Genomic DNA, 12,305 nt, shown 5'->3' with positions numbered 1-12,305 from the left:
CATCATTGTCAGTGGGGAACACATGCCATAGCATGTTTTTAAATAGATTCTTAAAATTCACAAATGTTTGTTTTGCCCCTAGCAGTTTGTAAAAGTCTTATGTTGGAGTTTCCCTAGCCATAGTATCAGGGCATCGCTTGATTTTGCAGGTCATTGTATGAGTCCTATACACTATTGAACTTTAGACCTATGTAATCGTCCTATGTTCAAAGAGTTATTTGGTCCTAAAAAATACTGTTATAATCCATTTGATGCAAGGTATTAGTTTTTATGTAATTCTTTTTGTGTCCATTTGAGGACATAATTCGTGCATAATTGTGTTAACTCGGCCACCTTTTTTGATTCTTTTTTTCTCCTCCAGCAAAGTCACTTTCTCTAACCTGTATCTTGCTGTGTCACAGACCTGAAGCGGAATTGTAGGTCGGGAGGTCTGACCTCACTGGCCACATGGTTTCCTCAGGCCGTTGACCCCTGAATTTGTTCAGCCATGGGAACCAACATATTTGGCTTATAACCAATTTCATTTAGTATTTGTAGTAGGAATATGGAACATTTTAAAAAAGTCAGATGTGATGCAGAAAAATGTATGTAGACTTCACAGATCTGTTAAATAATGGAATATAATTGTTTCAACTGAAAGAAGATCTCAGAATTACAATTTTGGTAAAATTTTATATGTTCTTGTTTTCAGCAGTGTTTGAAAAACAGGCTATATGCTCTAGCTCATTAGTCATTTTGAAGATTAAAATTTAGGTACAGAAATACATATTTTCAGAATTATCATAGGATAGGGTTCAGAAAATTGTACAAGTAATAGGGTGTCTGCGAGTCTTTTGTACCTGTTTGTGGCCTTTCTACTCCTGTAGAGCCGGGAGGGGGGGGGGGGGGTTGCCTAGGACAGGAAGTGAACTGCTTTGTGTAAAATGAATTGTAACTTTTTCAGAGCACAGTAAACATTTATGGATGTTCCCTGTAATATAGCAAAATCTTCCTCTTCTTCCTTCCTTTTTTTTATTTATTTTTTTTTAGGTTTAGGTCTCTCAATCCTGGATTGAACATGTGGTTGTGAGCCACAGGGACCTGAGCTTTCTTTTGCAGCCTTTGGATTTCTCCTCCCAGACAGCATTCTCTGTGAACAGAGCTTTTTAACTGAAGAGGAGAACTTCTCTTTTTTTTTTTTTTTTTTTTTGCATTACGTGTCGGTGCAATTTAGTTTAGTAAAGTGGTTTTATTACAGTGAGCACTATGGTCTGTTTTCTGGTTTGAGTTTGAATGGCATAACCTTCTCCTGGATGTGCGGCTTTTCTAGGTAGAAAAGTAGCTGGGCTTTGTGGTTCCACAGAGGTATTACTCTGAGCTATATAAGATACAGGCTGATCTAGTGAAGACAGCAACTTCTGGCTTTTGGTCACAGTTCTTGGTTCCTGGTGGCTGACAAACATTTGTGTTTGACCCCCCCTCTACAAAGGTCAATCAGTGGAGGTGATTGTTTGCCCTTTGGGGGTCAGAGGTTTTTTGTTCTTTATGGAGAACCTCTGATCACAACTGAGAAGTGGAATGATTGCAAGATTATTCACTTTTCTGGGACCTCTTCATAATTTAATACATATTTATTATATTTTTGATGTCTCTATTTGATATACAGACGCGTTTAGTTGCGTCAGCACTTTTTAATAACAGTATTTTTCCATAACTCATCATTTTGTTTTTTAACATTGCAGTTTAAGGTTCTAGATGGCACAGCAGTTTTTCATGTTTCCCTTTTTTTAATTTGTGCATGTGGTTTTGCTTTCTAACTGGCTGGTGTGCAGTTTTATTTTTACACACATTTGCTTTAACATGCCTAAAAGCACATGATTGTACAACATGTCTATTTTAAAAAGTTGCAGCAAACAGATTTAAATCCAGCTACACAGGGCTGATAATTTTTTTAGAAAAAAGAAAATGACTCCTGCGCACAAGTGGTCAACCAGATATATGGAAAAATGACACAGGCCTTGCTGCCCTCAAGGATGGGGAATCCTAGCAAACAAAGACATAAAAAGAGAGAGGGGCGCACCGGCCATGTGCATTATCTTTTGTAAAACATTTATTGAATAAAATATTAAAAGAAATTACTCACAAGCAGTAGTACAATCAGGTGCCATAAAACTCGAGCAGCAACAAGCAGCAAGTAGTTATAGTGATGAGCGAAGCTTTCCAAAGGTCTTAGAGGAACATACAGGCATCACTACTAGCTAACGCGTTTCGAAGGGCACGTCCCTTCTTCATCAGTGCTCAGCAGTGAACCTCCTTCAGTGGTCCCTGTGTATATATAGTGTATGTGCCAAAAAAGCACAGCCAATGGAGTAGGGAGGGCACATGGGGCCCCTCCCCCTCAGTGGATCCCTCCCTCATAGGCTTCTCACTTGTGCAAGTGGATAGATGATAATTAATTGATATAATGAAATGATATAGATGAATATATAATATAATAAAATAATACAAATGATGATATAAAATATGGATATAAATAGTGTTAATAGAAATATAAGAAGGGACGTGTCCTTCGAAACGCGTTGGCTAGTAGTGATGCCTGTATGTTCCTCTAAGACCTTTGGAAAGCTTCGCTCATCACTATAACTACTTGCTGCTTGTTGCTGCTCGAGTTTTATGGCACCTGATTGTACTACTGCTTGTGAGTAATTTCTTTTATTATTTTATTCAATAAATGTTTTACAAAAGATAATGCACATGGCCGGTGCACCCCTCTCTCTTTTTATGTCTCTGATAATTTTTTTAGTTGAATTGCCCTTTCATATGTAAGATGTCCAATTTCCTGCACTAAAATGCATGCAAGTGTGATAAGGGGCTCAGTGTATGCAAGTCCCGGATGTACATTAGAATGAGAACCTGAGAGGATAGGGGAAACCTTCCCCTCTATACCTAAAGCAAAACAAAAAGAAAACGTTTTGGCAGGAATTGGGTTCAAGGGTTGCTGTGGTGTGTTTGCAGTAACTATTTTATATTGTTAATTCAGGTTCAAGCTAGCTTGTAGATTCAGTTGGAGATATAACTGCATATAAATTATCTGAAAATGTTCTGGTATTTTCATAAAATATTTGTAGTCAGACCTTACCCTTGGGGCTTCTCTGCACCTCTCAAACTTGCGCTATTTCAAAAAAATTTTGCAAGACCACGTCAAGGACAAATAAAATGTAAAAGTGCATTTTCAAAGTCAAAATAACCTAACCACCCAGAAATGTGCCTACAGGAAGAATGCAGCTGAACGATAGACTATGTACAGAATGTTGGGCAACCATATGAATTGTGGGTAAAATGGTAGCTTGCAGCAATTTTACTTCTTAGAACTAATGCAGTTCTATTAGTCTGAGATGACAGTGTAAGTGACAACAAGAACATTGTTCAATAATAAGGCACAAATTGCCTTGGGCACATTTTTTTTGAGGAAACAAGCCTCTGTTTTGTGATTAGACAAAATTAGTTCGGAAAATTGCCTTTGTTTGCTGGCTCTGTCAATGTCATAGATCACCAAGGTTCTTTGTGTAGTTTTAGGACATGTAACAGGGAGCACAGAGGACTTGATGACCAGAAGTGTGTGTGTGTGTATGTATATATATATATATATATATATATATATATATATATATATATATATTAGTCATGCAACACTGCCCAGATTAAATTGTTATCATTTTTCCCCACAAATAGAGCTTTCTTTTGGTGGTATTTGATCACATCTGCGGTTTTTATTTTTTGCGCTATAAACAAAAGAAGAGTGACAAGTTTGAAAAAAACACAATGTTTTTTACTTTTTGCTATAAATATCCAATTTTTTTTTTTTTTTTTTAAGACAAATTTTTCTTCTACATATTTTTGGTAAAAAAAATCGCATTAAGCGTATATTGATTTGTTTGCGCAAAAGTTATAGCGTCTACAAAATAGGGGATAAATTTATAGTATTTTTATTTAATTTTTTTTACTAGTAATTGTGGCGATCTGCGTTTATTTATTTTTTAATCGTGACTGTGATATTGCAGCAGACATATCGGACACTTTTGACACATTTTTGGGACCATTCACATTTATACAGCGATCCTGTGCTATAAAAATGCATTGATTACTGTATAAATGTGACTGGCAGGGAAGGGGTTAGCACTAGGGGGTGATTGAGGGGTTAATTATGTTTCTAGGGAGTGATTCTAACTGTAGGGGGAGGGGATTCACAAGGGGAGGAGACCAATCTGTGTTCCTCTAAACTGAGAACACACAATTGGTTTCCTCTCCTCTGACAGGACCTGGATCTGTGTGTTTACACATACAGATCCACGGTCCTGCTGCGATACCGGGCAATCGCGGGTGCCCGGCGCACATTGCGGCCGCCGGGCACACGCATCGAATCCCCAGTGACACGGGCGTGCGCGCCCCCTGGTTGGCCGGAAAGGCGAGGGCGTCATATATAACGCCCTCCCGCAACGAGAGCCGTGCCGCCTGGCCATCAATTGACAGCCGGCGGTCGGCAAGCAGTTAAGCTATGCCACTTGAAAGGGGACTTGTGTTCTATAGAGGTAACACTTCCTATTTCTCTTTTTGAGAGAAAAATGCATAATTCATAGCTAAAGGGCACTTCTACTAAAATGTGCGTTTGGCTCCAAATTGCCTGAATTTTGGCAGGGTATTTGCATTTTGTCTGATGGGGGAACAAATTTATTTTTCATAATGGAAAAGTGCCCTTATCCTCAATTTTTTGTAACTAATGTATCCCTAATGTCAGAGTTTTTAAGGGAATCCACCAAAATGCCTTTTAATATTATAAAATATAGAAGGGAATCCATTCTTTTTCAGTGTATGTCAACTTGTAACTTGAACATGCAGTATTGATTGACTAATTTGTTTCATTGAGCTATATAGTCTGTGATACAGCTGTGTCTTAAAATAACCAGTAATACAGCTGCTAGTTTCCCGTCTAAATAACTTGTAGACCTTTTGCTTGATGTTTTTGCTAACAGCGGTTTTTAGGCACATCGGCTACCTACTTCCTGAGACTTGTCAAGTCCTGCATGCCTTTCAGGTCTAGAAATGTCTAAGCTGCAATGAATGAGATAGAGATCTATCCAAAGCTATTTACAGACCTTTGAGATGCATTTTGCCATGATGAATACTTTCTACGAGTGCTGGGGTTCAGATTAACATTACATTAAAAAGTCCAAACATGTTCTACTTTCCTCCTCTGTGAAGGGTTTTGCACAGAGTGGCCCTGGTCCCCCCGCAGCGATCCTGACTCCTCTTCTTGAGTGATCCCTCGGAGAGCCGCTTTCCAAGGGTGCGCTCCTGGATCCTGTTGCGTCCTTTGACACATACAGCAGGACTCTACAAAAAAAATTATTTTAGTTTGCCTTTGTTCATTGTGCATGTATTTAATAGAAACGTAGATTTAACAGAAACAATTTTAGGTGGTCTTGAAATCTTGTGTGGTTTTGGATCTAAGGATAGAATTGGATCATTTTGGAACTGCCATAACATACACCCATTTTTTTGTCTGAACGCCTTCCGTTTTGCTTTTAGTTGCAGGAGAAGGAACCCTTATTTTGAGTGTCAAACGATTATATTAAGTAAAAGCTACTTTGTTATTGGTAATCTGCTTCTTTGGCCTTTCTTTGTTAAAGTGGTTGTAAAGGCAGAAGGTTTTTTACCTTAATGCATTCTCTGTGGCTTGCTATGGAGGCACATGGAAGGAAAGAGGAATCAGGAGCGCCCCCCAGATAAGTATGATATGTTTAATATAAAAAACAAAAATAGAATCCCTTTTAATTTCCAGTATAGAGTGTTCTGCCCAACACGATATGGGACATGTGATGTCTGCTGGCTCTTCTGGAAGTCTCCCAGGAGACACCAACAGCATTGCCTAAAATGATTTCAGGTAAGAGATGCGAGGAATAGTTTCTACTTGGTAGTTGACTAAAGTGGTTTATGAGGTTCCTTGTACTATTAAGTACATATGGCTAATCTGTTTGTGTGTCAAGGATACTTTAAAATTAGTATTTCTGTTAAATAAAAAAAAAAAGATACTTCAAATGTACCACATGCTTTTCTCAAAGTAATGTTCACACTTTTTTTTTTTTTTTTTTATCCAGGTCATTCACGGCTGGCTCATCGTTTCCTCACTGTTGTTACTGTTTTTCTTCTCTTTCATCTACCTGGGGTAAGTGTTCAAGAAGATTGGTCTCAAACTTTGCAGCATTTTCCAATTGGAGTGCTCCTAAATGTGACTTGTATTGAGAAATACAAGTAGACTTCCACTGCTGAACTCCTTTTGAAAATGCTGTTTACCTGCCCATATCACTTTAGCCTTTTAATTTGCTTACTCAGAACAAGTACACAACCAGTTTAGTCAGAACTCCTGGGCTGCGTATTCTGGGTCAATGACCAAAAAAGTAATGAATGTACTTGACCGATATGATGGGGAAGACAGCTGTTTATTTTTAGAAAAAGGTTAACAGGGCAATCCCCATGTTTTGGCTCTGTATGAGATTCCTTCAAAAATATCCTCCACTGTTTAGCATAAGTAGTAGATTTTTTCTGTCCTGTTTAGCAGTCTAGAAGAAATAGGATGTGAAAATTGTTTGTTTTTCCAGTGAAGTGTTTAAGACATACAACGTTGCCATGGATTACATTACACTGGCCTTGATGATCTGGAATTTTGGAGTGGTTGGCATGATCTGCATTCACTGGAAAGGACCCCTCCTTCTACAGCAGGCCTATCTCATTATGATCAGTGCACTCATGGCTTTAGTGTTCATTAAATATCTTCCGGAATGGACAGCTTGGCTCATCCTGGCTGTAATATCAGTTTATGGTGAGTGTGCTTCTTATAAATGAGAGTCTTTTGCCAAAGTCTGCATGATAAAAAGTTGAGCTCCTAACAAAATGTTTTGTTTTCAATAGGGTTAGAACCTCTGTAAAGTCTTTATTGCTGTTTTGTATTCCTGTTGGACGTTCCCCTCACTTGACTCTCTAGAGGTAGAGAGCAAATATACCCGAAGTGAGAGGAATTTCTGCCTTTGAAAAGTTCCTCTGGAACAGGTGTCTATGGGGATTTTTTTTCCCCGACATTCTTTTCAGGTGACATCTGTCATTTTTCAGGTTTTCCCTTGCTTTCTATTCCTTGTGACATTGAGCCAAGGGATTAGCAAGTAAGTTGAAGGTCCATAGTGGGAATAGAGGCAACAGTAAAAACTTGCCCAAGTTTCTAAACCTTTTAAAACCCCATCCCAAAAAAATAGTTTTGACTATGTTTGTACATTAATATGTTTGCTTCACTGCACTTCAAGGAGTTTATGCATTTTTTCCAAGGTCTCATTCCTATAAGAAGACAAGAAAACAGGATGGTAGGGTTCATAACAGCCAGCCTTAGTTTAGTCAGTATGTAAAATCTGTATGTTTGCTTTTCATAAGGGATATCAAGTTATTGTAGAGTTCAAGGTCTGTATAGCTATGCAAGGGCTTGCCACACTGGACCCGCTAATGTTATCTACAGACATGAAGTCTGAAGGTTTAGGTGAAGGTCTTGAAATTTTTTTGGTACCTTTTTTTTTAAATGACATACACCTCAGCTGATTATTTTTGGGTCATAGTCCATCTACTAGAGCTGCACGATTTTGGCTAAAATGAGAATCACAATTTTTTTTTTTTTGCTTAGAATAAAGATCAAAGTTCTCGCGGTGTAACATCATCTTTCACATTATACCAATCAAAATTGGGCTAACTTTACTGTTTCGTTTTTTTTTTTAAAGTGTATTTTTAAAAAATAAATTGCGTTTGAAAGACCGCTGCGCAAATACGGTGTGACATAAAATATTGCAACGACCACCATTTTATTCTCTAGGGTCTCTGCTAAAAATAATATATATATATATATATATATATATATATATATATATATATATATTATCATGTTTGGGTGTTCCAAGTAATTTTTTAGCAGAAAATAATCATTTTTACTTGGCCAGTCATGATTTTTACCATGTAAGAAAAGGTTTGGTCTCTAAATGGTTAAACCTCCCTCATTTACACTCAAACAAAAAGATACTTTGTTTCTACTTATTCCCATGTTGTGATGAAACTTGGCAGGCTGCCTGGATTTTTTTTTTTCAGCTGTGAGAACTCTCTGCACTTCTGCAAAGAATCCTGACATGCTGTTTTGAAGATCGGGAAGGGAAAAAGATTGCGATTTAGATTCTTAATGATTACTCGTGCAGCTCTACCATCTACCGTGTTGAATTCTCACAGCTTTTTTTTTTTTTTTATTTCCCTTTTACCATGTTTTTGCTAGGGATGTCTGCTCAGTGCACAAACTGGCACGTTTAGATGATACATGCATATCTATTAACACATGTTCTGAAAGAGATTTTTGGTAGTTGGTTCTCAATGTGACTACTATTTTACATCTGACAAATTTTAAATTTTAGCAAAATAGAATTGTAGATGTAAAGTAAATCTGATATAAAACAGTCGTTGACATTGCTGATTTTATTTTTACAAAGTTGATTGTATTTTTATGATTTTTACATATATTTTGGACTCAATGCTCAGTAAAATAAAATGAAAGTTTTGGTTGCATGGCATCCATGCAAAAGGTTGCTTGTGTATGCACAACTGACTTCAAATCCACCCCTGCACAATAAGTACCTACATGCCGCTGTTCCTTTTGAACTTTCTTTGTGAATGCAATGACTGTTTAAAACCCAACTTTAAAACCAGTTTTACTTGCCCAGTCCTCTGCTCCCTTGGCAGAGGGTGCTTCCTACTCTGGCAGTGGACTGTTTCTTAGCGTCCTTATATCCAGTGCAGGATACTTTGGGCCCTGGGATCCAATTACATTCAATGCAGGATGCTTTGGGCCCTGCATAAGTCTTGATGTCAGAAGACCTTAGACCACTGGAGTTCAGGGGAGAAGAGGCTATGGGGACTGGCCTAGAAGTTTGGAGCAGCCTTCCAAAGGAGGGGCTCAGGTAAGTAAAAGTGATTTTTCAAGTCCCCCCAGACTGAAGCATCCACACTGCAAGATTTACTTTTACTGGAGTTCAGCTTCAACTCCTAAATGTAAAATGCTCACTGCTGTGAAAACATTAGTTAAAGTGATTGATTGTAAAGGTTTTTTATTTTTTTGTTCTAATAGTAAACATGTTATCATTGCATATCCTGTGCAATGGTTTTGCACAGAACGGCCTGATCCTCCTCTGTCCCTTATCCCAAGTCTGCCCTGTATGTATAGTGAGTTTTGCCTTACAGTTCTAGATAGGTTAGTCTTAGATCGTGGATGCCAGTAGATTTAGAGATTTTAGTGTTAGAGTGGACTTCTTTTTTAGGAAAAAAAACCTTCTGCCTTTAGAACCACTTTAAAGCGTATTTCCACCCAAAAGTGGAACTTCCACCCATTGTTCTCCTCCCCCTTCTGGTGCCACATTTGGCACCTTTCTGGGGGAGGGGGGACAGCATACATGTCTTTCACAGGTATGTTTTCTCTACTTCCGGGAGTCTCAGCCGCGGGTGTTGACGTCATGGCTGGGGCTCCCTCCAACTTCTCCTGATGCCGGGCCCGTAGGAGAGAGGAGCGGAGCCTCGCGCACGCGCAGTAGGGTTCCCGGCATGAAGCCGAAAGGCTACAGTGCCAGGTTCCCTTACTCGCAGTGGAGGCGGCATGCACCCGACAGCTGATGGAAACATCAGCTGCGGTGCCAACATATCTGGACTCCAGGACAGGTAAGTGTCCAATTATTAAAAGTCAGCAGCTGCAGTATGTGCAGTTGCTGACTTTTAATTTGTGCAGCGGTGGGCGGACCTCTGATTTAATTCTGCAGCAGAATAATAGGAATGTGCAACTGTGTGTTCCTCGTTACCAGACCTGCAGGTTGACTGACGCCTACAAACACTGCTAAACCTGGTCTGGGCATCTAAGCTTCTAAAACCTTCAGTCGTAAAAGTCGTAAAAATGGTTCATTAGTCACAAGTTAAGACATTTTGTACTGTGTACATACATTTTTAATAAGTGCTTGTGGTGGCTTTGTGTAACATTACTATTTTTGGGTGATAAATTTGAATACAATGAAAAGATGTCAAAAATAAATGCTGTGACCTAGCTAATCCAGTGTTCCTATTTAGATCTTGTAGCTGTATTGTGTCCGAAGGGACCTCTCCGCATGCTGGTGGAAACTGCCCAGGAGAGAAATGAAACCCTCTTCCCAGCCTTAATCTATTCCTGTATGTATACTATATTAAATGGTGTATTTTTATGGAATATTTGCGTTTCCTAAACCATTGCGCTAATATTGTATGACATAAAAATTTGAGCTACCGTTATTTTATTCTTTAGGCATTCTGCAATCAGAAAATGTTTTGTAAATTTTACATAACCTAATGCATAAAATTATTTTTCTTAAGCATAAGATGTAGAAATGGCTGTAGCAGCAAAAGGATTCATTGCAATCTTTGTCACTGTTGGAAATTTTACCTCACTCACTATACCAATTTAGTGAGAGAGATAAAATGCAAATTTTAGACCTAAAGGCCAAGTTCACCACCTTCCCCTTTTTTTTTTAAACGTCTAAATTTCAGCTCCCCTATGTACCAATATAGCATTTATGTACTGAACTGAAAACAGTTTCCTATTCTACACTGGCTTACCTAACTCTCTTCATAGTGGTTTAACCGGTTCCCTACCGGCCGCTGCAGTTATACTGCGGCAGAATGGCTCCCCTGGGCGAGCTGTCGTAGCTGTACATTGGCTCTTTAAGGCGCTGTAGGAGGCGCACGCCCACAACGTGTGCCCGGAGCCGATGCGAGTGCACAGCGGGCACGATAACCGCCGGGCACCTGAGATCGCTCGTGACAGAGTGAGAACTGGGATCTCTGTGTGTGTCTGTAAACACAAATCCCGGCTCTCTCAGGGGAGAGGGAGACACATTGTGTGTTCATACGAACACCAATCTCTCTCCTCCCCTAGTCAGTCCCATCCCCCCCCCCACAGTTAGAACACACCTAAGGAACACCGTTAACACCTTGATCACCCCCTAGTGTTAACCCCTTCCCTGACAGTGACATTTATACAGTAATCGGTGCATTTTTATAGCACTGATCGCTGTATAATTGTCAATGGTCCCAAAAATGTGTCAAAAGTGTCCAATTTTTCTGCCGCAATATCGCAGTCCTGATTAAAAATCGCAGATCGCCGCCATTACTAGTAAAATAAAAAAAATAATAAAAATGCCATAAATATATCCCCTATTTTGTTGACTCTTTTGCGCAAACCAATCAATATACGCTTATTGCGATTTCTACTTATTTTTTGAAAAAAAAGAATACATTTTAGCCTAACCTGAGGAAAAAATTATTTAAAAAAAAAAAATTGGCATATTATAGCAAAAAATATCTTTTTTATTTTTTATTTTTTTTTTTTTTCAAAATTGTCGCTCTTCTTTTAGCGCAAAAAATAAAAACCGTAGAGTTGATCAAATACCACCAAAAGAAAGCTCTATTTGTGGCAAAAAAAGGAAGTTCATTTTGTTTGGGTACAGCGTAGCATGACCACACAATTGTCGTCAGTTAAAATGACGCAGTGCCGTATCGCAAAAAATGGCCTGGTCATTGAGCAACCAAATCTTCCGGGGGTGAAGTGGTTAAACACACTTCTGCCTTACTTCCTGGTTAGACTTTAGGTCATAACACATGAAAGAGTTGACCAGTTGAGGGTCGATAATGCAGGGTGTGTGCTAATGAGATCAGCTGGTCAATTCCTTCCTGTGTCATGACCTAAAGTCTGTCCAGGAAGTAAGGCAGAAGTAATCAAGCAGTGTGTTTAAACAGCTATACAGAGAATCGGGTAAGCCTGTGTAGAATTAAAAAGCTGTTTTTATTTTTCCAAAATAAGTACATATACTATATTGGTAGATGGGAGAGCTGGAATTTAGAAACACAAAAGTGAACAAAGGTGAACTCAGCCTTTAAAGTGGTTGTAAAGCCACTTGGTCAGGAACATACAATTCCCTCTGTTTAATAACGTTATGTTCCCTACAGTATGTGTTTTATAAAAAAAAAAAATCCAGATTTCTACCTTATTTCTACCTCCTGGCGCTCACGTGACTGCTCTCCTCTCCCAGTCTGACAGCTACAGTGGGAGGGGTCGAGAACTCCTGCTGATGTCAGCCAGGAGAGAGGCAAGCTGCGGTTGATGGTGGCACATAAACTGACCATGGTGTCAGGGCTCAGCAGCCATGATAAACCATGGTCTGTTTACAGAGGAGAGGGCA

General features: G+C 39.0%; 1 protein-coding gene across 3 annotated transcripts in view; it reads left to right on the top strand.

Moving 5' to 3' along the window:
* Nucleotides 1-12,305, top strand: part of PSEN1 (presenilin 1) — an 81,487-nt gene that overhangs the window by 56,219 nt on the left and 12,963 nt on the right. For all 3 annotated transcript variants that reach the window (XM_073610116.1, XM_073610118.1, XM_073610117.1), the window contains 3 exons: nucleotides 6,135-6,202; nucleotides 6,636-6,856; nucleotides 10,162-10,260. In XM_073610116.1, the coding sequence (XP_073466217.1) occupies nucleotides 6,135-6,202; nucleotides 6,636-6,856; nucleotides 10,162-10,260 (388 nt within the window). The remainder of the gene's footprint in view (nucleotides 1-6,134; nucleotides 6,203-6,635; nucleotides 6,857-10,161; nucleotides 10,261-12,305) is intronic.

The sequence above is a fragment of the Aquarana catesbeiana genome, linkage group LG13, assembly GCF_042186555.1.
Source record: "Aquarana catesbeiana isolate 2022-GZ linkage group LG13, ASM4218655v1, whole genome shotgun sequence".
Lineage (NCBI taxonomy): Eukaryota > Metazoa > Chordata > Amphibia > Anura > Ranidae > Aquarana > Aquarana catesbeiana.
The sequence above is the reverse complement of the archived record's forward strand: the minus strand, read 5'-3'. Positions and strand labels throughout refer to the sequence as shown.